The sequence below is a fragment of the Aspergillus steynii genome (genome assembly GCF_002849105.1).
Source record: "Aspergillus steynii IBT 23096 chromosome Unknown P170scaffold_6, whole genome shotgun sequence".
NCBI lineage: Eukaryota > Fungi > Ascomycota > Eurotiomycetes > Eurotiales > Aspergillaceae > Aspergillus > Aspergillus steynii.
In genome coordinates this window covers 2,369,876-2,385,434 of record NW_020194403.1, presented here as the reverse complement: position 1 = coordinate 2,385,434, position 15,559 = coordinate 2,369,876, and the positions used below count along the sequence as shown (strand labels likewise).

Here is a 15,559-nt window from a genome sequence, read left to right as displayed (position 1 = left end):
TCTTTCGATATCAATCCTAAGTCACTCGCAAATGCGACTACCTACTACCTCCAAGATCCCAGAATGGACCAGATCATCGACCACAAGCCCATTGGCGCAGGGCTAGATGCCTTTCGCGCCAACCTGACCTCAGTCTGCGAAAGCAGGGGACTCCCCTTTTCGGTCGAAGCCATACTGAATCTCAGCCCCGAGGGTGAGAGCTTTTACCTTCCCTCGAGCAAGAGCGGGCGCTTCTAATCAATCAGTACTTAGCTAGATCGTCAGGATATTTCACTGGATCTGGTACTGGCTTTGCAGGCGCTTCCTGCGTCTCGGTTATTGCCGTCCATCGGGGGGTGTAAGAACCTCTTCGGGGACTTGGCAAGGTGGAGTGAAAGTATTAATTCCGATGAGTTTGAATTCGACCGCATCGTTCCGCTGTTGGTTGCGGTCCTCGATCGAGAACCGGATGCTGTTGTTTGGGATAGTCTACGCTGCGGCGGCACCACCACCACCACCGCGTGTTGAGCAAACGCCGTCCATTTGCTCTAGTGGTGCTTTTTCTGACTCTGGCCAATCCTGGGGCGATGAAGATGCTATGCTCGAGGATGAGCTAGGCTCGATATATACTGACGTGCCTGGGTTCGACGAGGCGTACTTTGGTACTGTGGATGGTCTCCAGGAAGTGGCTGCTGTCGTTTTCAGTAAGCTCAAAGATGGTGATGATTTCTTATATTATGACGAGACTGGCTGGATTGGCTGGCCTGAACTGGCTGAAGAAAAACAGGTTCTGGATTGGCTGATCAAAATAATTGACACGATCAAGAGAATCGCAACGGAGATGAACTTCCTAGCAAAGGACTGCCGCAGCATCTTGGGGTGGCCTTACCAGCCACTCCAAGGCTCTGCGACCTCTCGACAGTCAGCTGTTGGGGTCGTCGATTCCAGAGATGCGAGCAGTAAACAATCTGAAGTAAATTGGTCAAATGTACTCATCGTGGGAACACTCAAACGGAGCCCTGAGATGGATACAGCCTCGAGAACCTGGATTGGTCTTGGGCGGGATGCGCGGGACGTTTTCACTGCCCAGGATTCTCGTCGCTTCGTCCTCGGGTTTACGCTATGTGGACTGATCATGCGGTTATGGGGATTTGATCGCGTGGGAGCTGTGTCATCTACGCCGTTTAATATCAACGACGAGGGTGTCCGGTTCGTTCTCTCAATTCTAGCGTTTCTTCGGATGAACACAGAGGAATTGGGCTATGACTCTACTATCGTTAGCACTTCGGACGGTACTCGATGTCTTGACATCGTGCGAGATGGGCAACCAGAGCGTCTCATTCTTGACGGGCTTATCAGGAGACCTTCCTGTATTGCCGGACGAGCCACGACGTGCTGGAAGGCCCGCCGCGAGGGCAACAAAACACCTCTTGTCATCAAAGACTCCTGGCAGGACCCGGGAAGAAAGCATGAAGGAGTGTTGCTACGAGAAACACGTTGTCAATGTGGCCCGATATTATTACCATGACACCGTGCAGATCCATGGTAGAGACGATGACATCCAGGGTGTTGTACGCCGAGGCCTGGACTTGAAGCAAGGCAGGAGATACCACCAGGACCACTCCACCCTCCTCACCTTCGAGGCCATGGCAGACTCCGCAGAGGCTGCCCATTCTCCCAGCACCGCCGGGCACAAGCGGACATCCAGCCATCTCAGCCCCCGGTGGTCGCCTCCCAAGCGCACTTGCCAGCACGACCCGGGAGAAAACAGGGTCCATCGGCGCGTCATCGTCCAAGACTACGGAGTGCCTATCTACCAAGCAAGGTCCCGTCTCTCCCTCCTCTCTGCCATTGCTCAATGTATCGAAGGTAACGCTCTATCGAAGGTAACGCTCTATCGAAGGTAACGCTCTTTATTTCCCATTCAAACCTAACCCATTAGGTTACCACTCCCTACACCTGAAAACTGGTCTCCTTCACGGCGACATCTCACCTACCAACCTGATGCTCAACGAGTCCAGCAACCCCGTCCACTCCCACGCTTTTCTCATCGACCTAGACCTCGCCCTCCAAGACCAGGACCAGCACCAACAACACGCTCCTCCCTCAACCCCACCTCCCAGAGCCAAACCAAGAGGAACCCGCGCCTTCATGGCCATCGGCCTCCTCCTCGACGAGCGCCACTCATACACACACGACCTCGAATCCTTCTTCTGGATCTGCATCCACCACGGCCCCACCGGCGCGGTTTCCACCCGCTTCGAAAGATGGAATTCCACAAGCCTCTCTGACCGCGAGCTCGCCGACATCAAGAAAGGCATCGTCGCCCACGAGCCCGACTTCCTGGTCCTGACAAGGCGGTCTTTCACGCCATTTTATGCCCCGCTGGCCCCGTGGGTCAATTCGCTCCGGAAGGTTGTGTTTCCGCGCGGGGGTAGGCTTGAAGTCGAGGATGTTGATCTCTCCGGGCGTATGGTTTCATTGCTTCGTGATGCTTGTGAGGATCGAGGGGTTGGGGCGGGTTGAGTGGATGTGGATATTGGTTTCGGTGCTCAGTTCAGTCCTTGGTGCTGTTTGGAAGATCGGGGGGGGGGGGGATTTAGAGTATGGTAGAGTAGGGGAGGATGTGGGCTAATGCAATAAAGTATGCATGCCTTGCTGATCCGAGAAAGAAAAATAAACAGATGCCCTGAACAAATCAACAAAGAACCTACTATGTCCACTCTATCCTGTTCAACTCATTCAACCCATTCATGGCTCTGTTTTATGCCACTCCAGCCCATCATGTACCGCTACACTTGACATTGTTAGTAACTGGAAGGTCCAGTTTAAATATCGGGAAATATAAACCCGCTCGAACGCATGAAATACATCGCATGACCAGCAGCAGGCCTCCAACGCTAGCACAAGAATCATCCAGAGGGAATGAGCTTTCCACCGTGTTATCCAGCGAGCGAAGAAAGCATATGATAGCAGGAGGCCGCAAAATTCAGCAACTATGAATGCCTTTTCATACCAAGGGACAGAGAGATAGTAAAGGAATAACGGAGTGAGGTAGTAGACCAGAGAAGACCCGAAAGGTCTAATGATATCAAGCCAGCACATGTAATAGTTGAGCCTGTCAGTGCGTTTGTTTTCGTGATAGGTGGCCAATTTCAACAGCCCCGTCTTGAGTGCTTTGAATCGTTCGCCCATTGTCATGTGCATGAGATGCAGCTCATTAAAACGTAAAGTCATCCAAGCAAAACTAGGCTCAGTAGAGCTCTTCTCCATCTCTAGGGCAGTCTTAAACCAGCGCTCTGCCATGATATACTTGTCGACACGGCTGGAGAGGTTAACGTAGAATGCGTTGAGAAATTTAACCGAGGCCCTAGGATTGATCCATCCGCTACCTCGCCAAATGGTAAGGCCAATATCATGACAGGTTTGAGCAAAGAACGAAGCGAATTCATGATCCTGGGCAGCAATTCCCCGATGGACAAGCTCCCAACATCCGTTCGCATGAGGAGTCCAGCGATGAAAGTCATCGTAATTTTGGCTTTCAAGTAGCTGTTTCGCATATTTTCCGACATGTATGAAGGCAGAGTTGGACAGAATTTTAGCTTCGTTAGATGTCAACTCAAAGTAGTGCGGGAGAAAAGAATGCACGGGTTTGAGCAGTGTATAGCCTCTGGACTGACTCGCTGCATTGCCCGGATCTTGTGCAACCTCTACTATTCCATGTTCAAGAAGAACACTCATAGCCTCATGAAATGCGATGGGATCATCAGCTAGAGATGATGAAGACGAGGTTTCAAAGCCCAGTAGGAATTCGCGCCAGAGATCACGGTTGTCAAAAAACATCCAGAAAAACAAAAGGTCAAGTGGCGCCGAATTCTTGGACGATTTTATCTTCCGAAGAACAATCACCCAATTGCTGTATATCTTTCTCTCATAACAAAACAATTGAGGAGCGTGTTCCTCAAGCTTGAAGTATTCCTCTTTGTATAGGTCAAGGTACTCGCGACAGGAGATGGACACTTTTTTTAAGTATCTCCCTACAGTCGCTAAATAAAGCGGCACTCCGTCCATTTCATTCACTAGCTCACGGGCATAGGGATCTGAATTAACTATTAGTAAATGTAGTAGATTGGGGTTGAGTTGAGCACCTTCTTCCAGGTTCGATCGACCTGATGTTGAACATAAAATCCGAAGGCCTTGCTGGCTGCTCATCTTCTGAACGTGGACCACGTCGTCAAATCCCAGCTTTGGTGAAGTAGTTGTGATTATAACATGTCCCTGCAATGCACCGGGTAAGAAAGACCGAATATTTCCAGAGTCGTTCGCTTGCAATGCATGGTATTTCTCGGCATCATAGTTATCGTATACTAACAGCCACCGGGTATTTCCTCGTTGGCTCAGCCACATCTTCATCGTTTCCACAACAGGACTGCTTGGGTCGGCCTTTAGACTCTCTTCATTAAGATTTGATGCAAACTCCTCTCTCGTGTAATTATCTCTTATCTTATCAATCCAAGAAAACGGCGGAGAGTTGAGAAAATCGCCTTTAAGGCTTTCGAGTCGTTTCAACAACTGCTGTGCGGGAGGGTTTTGGAAGTCGATGATGCTTTTCAAGTTCTCTTCTGATGCATGGTCAAGAGCAATCCGATAGGCCATGTTCTCAAAGCTGGATTTCAAGGTCGCAGGGTCTGTAGCGTCCAGCCAGAACACAGCCGAGTATTCGTCTTTGTGATCCAATATGTATTTCACCGCGAGTTGGGTCTTGCCTATTCCACCAAGCGCATGAAGAACAACCGTATGTTTTAGGTTGTCATTATGGAGCTTTTGATAGATATCTGCAAGCTCCTTTTCTCGTCCGACGAGGTCGGATGCCTGTCGCAGCTCGATTGAACTGGATCGAACAGTAAACTTCTCTATTGTAGGTTAATCATAATACTCTGCCTTCAGAAAGCAGTATACTAACCGGGAAAGCTATTCTGTCGACTCAGCTGTGTCTGTTTCACTGGCACCTCCGATAGAAGCTCCTTTGCATATGCAGCTGCCGTAACAGCTGCATATCCCTGCCAAGCTTTGTTCTTGTGACTATCGGCGTAGTCGCAAATTCCTCGAATCACCAGACACGGGAAATGGTCCATCAGCCCAGCTGCCTCCATTTCGAAGCATAGGATGCCCAGTTCCCGCGCTAGTTGATCACGCGTTTGCCCATCTTTCATAACCTGATTGCCCGAAGCTATTGTCCCGCAATAGACCCTGGGGACATTGGAAGATCTGGGCTTGCGGTCCACTATCTGATCTTGGTCACACTTCGAGCAGTCCGGACAGGATGGGTCATGACAATATGATGCGTTGAAGAGTTTGTCTTGGTTTGGTCCCGGCGAATGGAAAGCAGACCGCTCCTCATTCGCTGTTACCCTGGCAATATGGTCCTGAAGCTGGGACTTCCCAGCCATGCGATTCGACTCCACATGCGACACAACGGTTAAAAGCTCCTGAGGAGGCATGTTCCTTCTTCCGGTACGTTGCAGCCGTCCTGATTCGACTGTTTTGCCCGAGTCGTATTGCACAACGCCCGGTAGGCATCCGCTTGGCTGGCTGACCACAATATCGCCGAGTCGAATGTCGGCCGAAAGTGGAACACCACCCCCAATACCAACCATCAATCCAAACTGTATCGAATGGAAGGTTAGCAGCATCTGCTTCGCCACGATCGCTGCAGAGGTAATTCCATATATGCCTGATGGAAGACATGCGACTGCGACATTGTGATGTGCGACCTGCCCCAGTACGTACGTGTTGGTGTCGTGTTGAGACTGCGATAGTGGCGGATGGAGCTCATCTAGCATCATCTTGGCCGCAGCCATCTCCAACGGGAGAGCGCAGATCCATCCGACAGTGTAATCATCGTGTGACCGTGCTTTTGATTTCATCTGTGTCTAGATGTCGACCTAACGGAGCTTGTTCTAGAGTGAGCTGGTTGGTTGTGAAGGGACGATCTTGCGCAGTCGCCGCTACCACGTCAGCCTGCGCATCGACACGTGACGAAACAATCCCTGTCGCGAGAACCGAAGCCTACTAGGTACCTGGTAAAGACTGATATCCTTTTTGACCGAGTGGAAAATTGACATGGATCAATGTGCGGGCCGGAGAGGCGTTGATTTTTCATACCATTTCGTAGCATAGCATTCATTAGATATTTGACAGCTGTCCGGTGCAATAAGCCGGAGATAAAAACATAAAGAAAAGAAAATACAGCTCGTATCGTCATATCAATCAGATCAGATCAGTCAGTAGAGAAGTAGCATCGAGACACTCCCAGCCCCGACATCAGTATTTAAGCATCAGGCATCATTAAGTACCCACACATCACCGTCTCGGAACATCAAAAATATCATTTCGCCATGTCCGTCCTAGTCCCTGACTTTCTTCACCCTCTTCAATGGCTTCCTGAGCCCGCAGGGCTTCTTCGTGCCAGACCTTGGCCAGACTCCCGGGAGCATACACGCCCTTGAAGACGCCGCGACCTGGCGCGTCGAGAGCGATGCGGGTCTCTACGTCCGAGACGGGCTGAAGACGAGCGAGGATGGCGCGGACAAGACTAGCCAGGTCGCGGGGATTGGCGATTTGCGCGGCACGCAGCCGTTCCCGGGCGAAGACCAGCTCGCGGTTCAGGGCAAACGCGGCCTGGACGATCTGCTCGGCGATCTTTTTCTCAAGCACCCGGCGCAGCATGTGTTTGAGGAACGGCTTGGTCAGCCAGAGAAGGAATCGCCATCTGCTGCGGTGAACTTTGTAGTTCAGCTTGTGGATAACCACGCGCACACCGCGCAAGGTGAAGATTTGCTCGAGGCGTTCGCGGCCGACTTCGATATCGAGGGAGATGTCCACGCCTCGTTTGTCCAGGAAGAAGCTGGCGATTCCTTCGTCTTTGAAGAGGCAGAATGGGCCGGAGTGCGTGCGCAGCCAGTATCCGAATTCCGAGGCGCTGAGGTTGAGGCCCATGACGGTAGCGGTGAAAGTGGTCTTCAAATCGGTCTCTGTACGCTTCGAGTGTCTCTTCAAAATGTCGATGTCGTTACGCGTGGTGAGGTGCATCCGATATGGAAGGAATGAGGAATATTGGACACCGTGCCCCGGCTCCAGTATCAAGTTTTCCAGCAGAAGATCGAGTTCTGGCGCGGAGATTTCAAGGCGCGGGATTGGGATGTACTGGATGTGGCGGAGGATGAGAGGGAAGAGCACTTCGAGCATGTCGACCGGCAGTCGGCTTTTCTGGTCATGATACCCCGCCCATGCATCCTTGTAGATTTTGTTGGTGACATCCACCAGCTTAGACACCGCGGTGTCTTCCGGAACGGTTCGCAGGGCCCGTTTTGCCTGTACCAGGAAGGCATCCACATCCTGGCGCAAATTGGACCCAGCACCCACTTTCTTGGACTTGCCTTCTAGTTCACCTATCTTTTCCGAGGCATTGTCGAAGAAATCAGGGTTGGTCAGCATCTCCTGAATAGAGAAGCCAATTTCTGACATGAATGTCTCAAACTCGGGGTCCTTGTTCGCATGCTGCAGCACTTGCGAGAAGTCCTGCTCTAGAACTTTCCACTCCTTCGAGTCACCGAATGACTGAAGTAGCACCCAGAACCTTTCCACCGCCTCTTTGAGGTCTGCATTAATGTCCACCTCGTCCTCGGCGGTCGTGACGACATCGGAGGCGACATTGGCATAGATCGCAGCATAACGAGTCACCAGCTGTCCTAGCGTCGCGACGGAATCTGTATAATCCGGTCGCTGCCGCAGTCTCAGAACGGCCTGTTTCAGCCGATAGAACAGAGTCTCCTTCTCTTGCTCGCCGAGATGTTCTTTGGCGCTATCCACGGCATCCCGGCCCGTACGGACCACCCCACTGCCCGCCACATCGACCAGTTCTTCGGCCTCGTTGCGCAAGTCCTCCTTGGTCGGCGCGCGACCCTCGTCCGCACCCGCCTTCTGCACTGCCTGTACATCCTCGTCGGACGGTTTCAGCTGCTCGCCCACCTGCTGCGAGGCATTCGACAGGGAGAATGCCGTGTCCGAGAAGATCTGACGGCCGACGGTGGTCAGGTCATTGACGAAGAGCCGAAAGTCCGCATTGGTCAGAAGGAGCTGTCCCACTGTTCGGAGACTATCATACGCTGCATCTCGTCAGCTAGGCCTTGGTAATCGACATCCCACCCGTCGGGAAGCCTCGGAATAGAACACAATAGAGATGCATACCGGTTTTGGTATCCGCCCTGGCCTTCACCTGGGCGGCATGCTGCGAGAGATGATTCGGGTCCAAGGAGGCACGAGATCGGGCCAAATGCCACAGAAAATCCTGCAGCTGATCGGTTCCATTTTTATCCCGCAGTAGCTCGATGAACACCTGGACCCAGAGACGGCAATCCCGAATCAATTGGCGGCCGACGGAGCCGATCTCCTGAGACCGAGGATTGAGGATGTCGGTGGCCAATAGGGTGCGGAGATTGGCGATGACTTGGTCGGTCGACGGCATGTAACCCTCCGAGAGGGCGCGAAGCATCTGATAGGTGTGTAGCTTCTGATGCAGGCGGCGCTGGAGGGTGGTGTCCTCCTCGTATCGCGGGAGAAGCGGCTCGGTCTCCTCGTGCGGCATGGTGGGCGATGGGCCGACCCGTCGACGTCGCTATCGGGATGAATTGTTTGTAGGGGGTGCGATGCCCGATGGTCGTCGGATGGATTGTCAAGGAGAGGAAGAGAGGGATTGGGAAAGCGGAGGCGTGGAATGGCATGTCATGGCAGGCGGACTAACTGCATTGAGCCGGTCTTCGTTGGCATTTCATTTCACTCTTGCGTCACCGTCGCCGCTTTTACATCAGGTGATCTGTTTTTCAGATCCTGTCGATAATGATAGGATGCAGCATACAAGATAAATCAAGATGGTCTGACCTTAAGATATTGCAATAAGCTATCACCCGGTACCATCTCTAGAGGAGCCATCTATCCATGCCCAGGAACAATGAATTGACTGATCGCAACCTCACGACTCCGATCACCAGACAACACGGCACTGGCTGCATAAACCAACTCGGTCTCGAACCCGCAAGACCAATTCCTGCTGGCCAATCCAACTTTAGTTCAAGCGTAGTTGACTCGCTAGTTATGATGATCGACGTGTGACGTAAGAACGCTCCAGTCAACACCTGAGAGCTCAGGCATCCGCCCTCGACAGCAAATTACCGTAAACGGTTTAGTGCGTGTCGCGTGGTTTGTCGATATCGAATTCCACGCGGTTTCCTGGGCTTTCTGGGGTTTGAAAGTCTGGGAGTATCGAGTATCGTCGGTCGAATGTTGCGCTTGCTATACTGGGTGCATTGGCCACATAAACGACACGCAAACCAGCCGCGGTGGAATTGTGCTGGAAGGCTGGTGGAATCAGTACACAGAACAAGGTAAGCAACAGCCTTCGACAGCCTCCCAAGCTGCAAAACCCCAGATCTGATCGATCCCAAACATCCAATCAACAGAAACCAGCCTTAACCAAGCAGAAAAGAGACGTTCCTGACTCCATAACAACCAGGATCGCTGCACGTCACTTGGATGTGGAGACTCTTCCCACCCGGACCTGCCATGCGGCGTACAGTACTCCGAGCAGCCAGCAGTTCGCCAGCAACCGACCCATCTCCAGCCCTGCCAGCCCTGTCCGGTCCAATCCCATTGGAAAATCTGGGGGTGGCTGATGTTCCCCATCTCTTTTTTAACTCATCCCCTTTTTGCCGGTTGACGGAACTATTCCCCTTGAAGGTAAACCTGGTGAGGGGAAATCCGGGGAGAGCTACCTGCCTCCCAGGACTAAGTGCGCATGCGTCCGACTCGTCACATCCCAGGCCCGACAGCTGGGCGGAAACAGTTGGGACCTGTGGCACGCTTCCTCCCCAACGGATTTCTGTCGGGGGATGGTCGAGTACTGGTTTTCTGATGACTCTGGGACTCTGAGTTCACGATAAGCCGAAAGAGGCAGATCGACAGAGGACAAAGACCTCCCGGGGCTTGGACCTCCTCCGTTCCGAATATACCTCGTCCTGCAGGGGTGCATATCGGAGGGCGTGAGGGAATTGGGGTACAGCGATGAGTCTCCACGGGATGCACATACTCTAGAAGGAGAAACGTTACGAGGTACAGGGGGCGATGAATCAGAATCTCCGTATGACTACTGACAAGGGGAAAGATCAGCCGTGGCGGCCCCGACCAAGCTTTTGCTTGTGATCCATGCAGTGCATGAATTGGGCGAAACTCCGGGGGAGAGTTCGAGGAGCGGAGCAGATCGGGATTAACTATCGAGCAAGTTGGATACTGGGAGAGGGAACTATGCAGTATAGAGTATAGAATAGGGTCGCGTGTAGATCCGACCGGACTCTTTGTGGATGACATGACATGACATGACGGCCTTCGTAGAGGTGAATTCAGAACTACCAGAAGGAGGAACCCGAAGGCGACGCGATACGAGGCGAGGCGAGGCAAGGGGAAGGCCGTGAAGTCACAGTATGAGGGCTACTCCGTATATTCCATCCCCCTCGACGCGATGCATAAATGACTCAAGGATTCGCGGCCAATGAGGCGGCGGCTTTTATTGATTGGTTTGTGCCTTTTTTTATTTTTATTTTTGGGTTTTAAGTATTTTATTTTACTTTTTTTTTCCAATATTTCTTTTTCCAATACAAGATTGACTATTCATGAAAAATCAAATCCCAACCCACCCTGACTAATGGGTACTTTGGCACTTGCAGAGACGGGCTCGAACGGTCCAAACTGCCGTCCATCACTAATCCAGCACTCGGAATTCAAGTCTCACTTGCTTCCTCACTAGTCGGTCAGCGCGCCCAGGGTAAGCAGAGCAGAGCCCTAACTCCGGACGTCTTGCAACGGAGGCGGATTGATAATATGCACATTATCGTCTGGGCGTTGGTCGAGCGAAGCTACGGAGCAGCTAGGAGACTGGGATCCATCCGAAGGCTCCATCGGCCGGGCCCGATCGGCGCGGAGGCATCGTGGTTTCGGCTGTCATTGGACAAGGGGGCAGGCAGGTCCAAGGGATTTGGAGTTGTTTTGGAGAGGGCCCGACGAAATGAAACACGGCGAGGAAACTGGGTACGAAGGAGAGAAATGCGAAAATGTCGCAATCCGGCGGAACTGGAGGGTTGTGCAGGAATCCTACATACTCCGTCCTCTACGGAATACCTACGGTAGTTACCAGGTAGGGATATTACGTACGTCAAGGGATGCATGCATGCAAGCAGGAAGGACCCGGAGAATACGTCGGTGAGGAAATGTAGTCGAGGCAGAGGTACGAATTGGATAGTGGTCGCGTGTCGGGATTACGCCATGGAGTAGTCCGTATAAGAGTAATAGAAGAAGAATCCAAGATAAATACGGAGAAGATGAATAACAAGCCGACCGACGCTGAGTCAAGCAAGCCGAACTCGGGCAGGCTCCGGGCCGCGCTGACTCTGCGGGGACGATGAAGAATCTCGCAGCTTCACCTGGCCAGTCTGGAACCCTTCCTCTCGCAGTTTAGCCTGCCACTAGTCATTTAGTCACTAGGAAGTTAGCGACTCTAAGCCTAATTGCTGCCACATGAGACCGGCTCCACCGGACCCTTTTAGCCTCTGGAATTGGACTTGAGTTGAGGTTTGGATGTTTGGTCCGGCTCCACGCTCCACCAGCAAGAGGGAATCGATTACAAAAAGACAAAGGCACGTCGGATGCTGGCCGTGGGAATTCCTCAGTAGTCAGTACTCTCAGTGCGACGAGAAGCGGAGTCCGGAGTATGTTGAGGATTTTGGACCGGAGTGACCAGGTATACAAATCACTGCTTCAATTGGAAATTGTAGAAAGGTAAAATCTCGCTTAGTCCGGACGCTCAACAAAAAAAGAAAGAAAAGAAAAGAAAAAAGAGCAGGGGACGGAAGGGTTCAGAGGAAATCTCAACAAAAAAAACATAGTTACCTGCGGAATAGTAACCTCTACCGGAGTACTCGTATGGAGTCAGCAAGCAAAGCCATGTCAATCACGAAAACCAACGGGGCCAATGGGCACCGTCCAGATGAGGAGAAGAGAATGGAAAATTAAAATAGATTCGAAAAAGAAACGCGAGAAAAAAAAATCCCCCACTGGACAGATCACGTCCCCAACTCTTCGGCGCCCAAATTAAATTGAACTCCTGCCTTTTCCTGTCGTACTGCGTGCTACACGGTAGTTATCGTCCTGGAGGCATCGAAATTGCCTCACCTCATTGTTTCGGGGCGCTCATTCGGTCCCTGGCATTTCTTTTTTCTTTTTTTATTCCTTTTTTATTCCTTTTTTTTTTTTAAATTCCTTTTTCTCAACTAAAAAGTAAAAAAAAGACAAAAAAATATCTCCGCATTCGCCTTCGGAGCGTCTCCCGTTTTTTCTCGCTCGCTTCTCCACACGACCGCCCAAATTCGTTTCGCCATTTCCACTGGCCTCCCCAATTTCCCAGAAAGCTTCGTATCCCATTCCCACCGTGACTCGGTCGAAACGGTTCGCTGCCATGCAACCGCCGCCCCCGATATCCACCGTCCCAATCCCCGGGCCTCTGACTGGCTCCTTCGCCCCCGACTCTTCCCGATCGCTGAGCCATCGCCTTCCTCCATCCCATCCACTGCTGCGCTCTTTAGTCCTGGCGACGACCTCGTTGGAGATCACAACCGGTGCTGCCTCTTGTCCATCGGAATGCGGTGGATTCGTGCTCAGGGGGGTTCAATGCTAGTGCGCCTACATAAAATCAGACTGCCACCTGTGGCCTCGTCTCGATCTTTCTCTTCGTCCGCCCTTTTTTCTACATTCCCCTTGACTACCTCTCTCTCTGCCTCCTCTTCCTCTACTATCTCAACTGCCTCGTTGTCTTCCACTTCGTCGTCGTCTCCCGGAATTCGTTCTCAACCCGGTTTGCACGTCACTCCGCTTGCCACCATGGCTCGTTATCCCGCGCAGCAAGGCCGGCCGGTCCACGCGACCCCCAACGTGAGCCACGCCGCTCCAGTGTACGTCTTCCAATTCTTCCTAGGACTGAAAAATCAATATCATACACTATCCTTTGTATACTATGAATGATCACTGACTCAATCGTCCTTCGTAGGGAGTCGAATTACGACACCGCGAACCCTCCCTACATTCGCAAGTATCTCCGCACCTACGGTCTGACTCCCCCGCGTGCGGAGTCCTACGAGGTTCAGAAGACGCGCTGTTCGTATACCCACCATCCACCACCATTCTAGCCAGAAAACTAATTCTATCGTTAGGTCTGGCTCAATTGGCCCTGAAGAGCTCGCCCATTGACAAATTCCTCTACCTGAGCACCATCCGCAAGAACAATGTGCACCTTTTCTACCGTCTCGTGTCGGACCACCTGCGGGTAAGTGAACGCCGTAAAAATCTATCGCAGATAGAATACGTTTTCTAACGCCTGCGCAGGAGTTGACTCCCCTCATCTATACTCCCGTTGTTGGTGAAGCTTGTCAGCGATGGTCCGAGATCTACCAGCAGCCTGAGGGTAAGTTTTTTTTTTTTTTTTTCTTCTGTTGGTCATATGTGCCAATCAAAAACCCCCAACATTCAACCCTTGTCGATAGCTCTGCCCCATTCCCCACATGGCCGGGATAAATTCGCATGCTAATCTCGGGATAAATAGGCATGTACCTGAGCTGGGAAGATCGCGGCAATCTGGCGGCCGTCATTGCCAACTGGCCCCAGCCCAATGTGGAGATCACCTGCATCACCGATGGCTCCCGAATTCTTGGCTTGGGCGATCTTGGCATCAACGGCATGGGCATTCCCATTGGCAAGTTGGCCCTGTACACTGCATGTGCCGGTATTCGTCCCGAGGCCACTCTGCCCCTGACCCTAGATCTGGGCACCAGCAACAAGACTCTCCGGGAAGACCCGCTCTACATGGGCAGCCGCCACGACAAGGTCACCCCCGAGCAGGAGCTGGAGTTTATGGATGAGCTGATGACCGCTCTCACCGAGCGCTGGCCTGGGTAAGTTTCCGTCCGATCGTCCCAATCTCTTCCGACCCTCCGGACGCTAACGGGATTTCTAGTATTGTGATTCAGTTCGAGGACTTCAAGAACCCCTTCCCCGCTCTGGAGCGTTACCGTGACACCTACACCTGTTTCAACGATGACATCCAGGGTACCGGAGCCGTCATCCTCGGCGGTGTCATCAACGCCGTGAAGCGCTCGGGACTTCCCTGCAAGGAGCACCGCGCCGTCTTCTTCGGTGCGGGAAGTGCCGGCGTGGGTGTGGCCAAGCAGATCGTCGACTTCTTCGTGCGCGAAGGCATGACCGAGGATGAGGCCCGTGCTTGCTTCTACCTCGTCGACACCAAGGGTCTCGTCACCCTGGACCGCGGCGACAAGCTCGCCGACCACAAGGTGTACTTTGCCCGGTCGGACAACCAGGGCCAGCAGCTCAAGAACCTCGAGGAGGTCGTCGACCACGTGAAGCCCACCATCCTGATGGGTCTGTCCACCATGGGCGGCGTTTTCACGCCGCAGATCCTGGGCAAGATGGCCGAGTGGAACACCCACCCTATCATCTTCCCTCTGTCCAACCCCTCGTCCAAGTCGGAGTGTGACTACGAGAGCGCTGTCACCAACACGGACGGCCGGGCCCTCTTTGCCTCTGGTTCTCCCTTCCAGCCCTTCTCGTTCACCAACTCGGCCGGCGAGACCCGCACCTACTACCCCGGACAGGGCAACAACATGTACGTCTTCCCGGGTATCGGCATGGGTACCATCCTCTCCAAGGCCGTCAAGGTCACCGACAGCATGATCTATGCTTCGGGCGAGGCTCTGTCCCAGGCCCTCACCGCGGAGGAGATCGACCGGGGTCTTCTCTATCCCGACCTCACCCGCATCCGCTCCGTCAGCGTCGTGGTGGCCCGCAAGGTCATCCGCGCGGCCCAGATCGACAAGGTGGACCGCGAGACGCCTCTGCGCAACATGACGGACGAGGCTCTGGACGCCTGGATCAAGGCTCGCATGTACGACCCCCACACCGAAGTGTTGGCTTTGGAGCGTGAGGTCGGCGCTCTGCTGTCCAGCCTTGGACCTTCTTCCTTCGCTCTGAACGGACTGTCGAGCGAGGAGGACAAGAACGCCAAGCTGTAAATGCGTTCTCTTTTATAAATTTTTTGATCCCCATGTTCATGGCAGTCCTGTCCTGTTCATGACATATCCTTCCCGTTCTGTTTCTTGAAGCGTTTCTCTTGCCCTGTTGGAAGACCCGATGTTTTTCAGTTATACCCCGTTCTTTCTCGGAATCTGCAAATATTCTTTAATTGGCCAAAAGCTTCCTCCCGTCCGATGCAGAACCTGGTTTTTGGTCTAGATGGTTTAGATGGGCGGGTGTGAATTAGCAATTTAGATGAATCAATGAATCTCGGATTTGCATACTTACATTTACTTACAACTGCCCTTGCATAGGTAGTTAACTATGTCCTTGCGTAGTTCAACGTAGTGCTAACTGCGCCGTACTACTCCGGCAGTGATTAATAAACAGCCCG

General features: G+C 52.6%; 4 protein-coding genes across 4 annotated transcripts; 2 read left to right on the top strand and 2 right to left on the bottom strand.

Annotated features, from left to right (window-relative positions):
* Positions 1 to 63: 63 nt before the first annotated feature.
* On the top strand, positions 64 to 2,560 carry P170DRAFT_511741 (protein kinase family protein; the record flags this gene model as incomplete). Its single annotated transcript, XM_024854919.1, has 5 exons — positions 64 to 193; positions 257 to 502; positions 573 to 1,456; positions 1,518 to 1,848; positions 1,922 to 2,560. 5 exons carry the CDS (start codon positions 64 to 66, stop codon positions 2,503 to 2,505), a joined length of 2,175 nt encoding a protein of 724 aa, XP_024702390.1. The 3' UTR covers positions 2,506 to 2,560.
* Positions 2,561 to 2,622: 62 nt separating this feature from the next.
* P170DRAFT_388283 (uncharacterized protein) lies at positions 2,623 to 5,948 on the bottom strand. Its single transcript, XM_024845834.1, has 3 exons — positions 4,943 to 5,948; positions 4,128 to 4,892; positions 2,623 to 4,079 (listed from the first exon to the last, which is right to left on the bottom strand). The coding sequence occupies exons 1-3, from the start codon at positions 5,904 to 5,906 to the stop codon at positions 2,731 to 2,733; spliced, it is 3,078 nt and encodes a 1,025-aa protein (XP_024702389.1). The 5' UTR covers positions 5,907 to 5,948; the 3' UTR covers positions 2,623 to 2,730.
* A 160-nt stretch (positions 5,949 to 6,108) lies between these two features.
* On the bottom strand, positions 6,109 to 8,871 carry P170DRAFT_438809 (uncharacterized protein). The gene is made up of 2 exons (XM_024849689.1): positions 8,230 to 8,871; positions 6,109 to 8,147 (listed from the first exon to the last, which is right to left on the bottom strand). The coding sequence occupies exons 1-2, from the start codon at positions 8,624 to 8,626 to the stop codon at positions 6,343 to 6,345; spliced, it is 2,202 nt and encodes a 733-aa protein (XP_024702388.1). The 5' UTR covers positions 8,627 to 8,871; the 3' UTR covers positions 6,109 to 6,342.
* Positions 8,872 to 12,818: 3,947 nt separating this feature from the next.
* On the top strand, positions 12,819 to 15,458 carry P170DRAFT_438806 (NAD-dependent malic enzyme). Its single transcript, XM_024849688.1, has 6 exons — positions 12,819 to 13,034; positions 13,130 to 13,236; positions 13,293 to 13,405; positions 13,465 to 13,543; positions 13,682 to 14,030; positions 14,093 to 15,458. The coding sequence occupies exons 1-6, from the start codon at positions 12,964 to 12,966 to the stop codon at positions 15,162 to 15,164; spliced, it is 1,791 nt and encodes a 596-aa protein (XP_024702387.1). The 5' UTR covers positions 12,819 to 12,963; the 3' UTR covers positions 15,165 to 15,458.
* Positions 15,459 to 15,559: the final 101 nt, after the last annotated feature.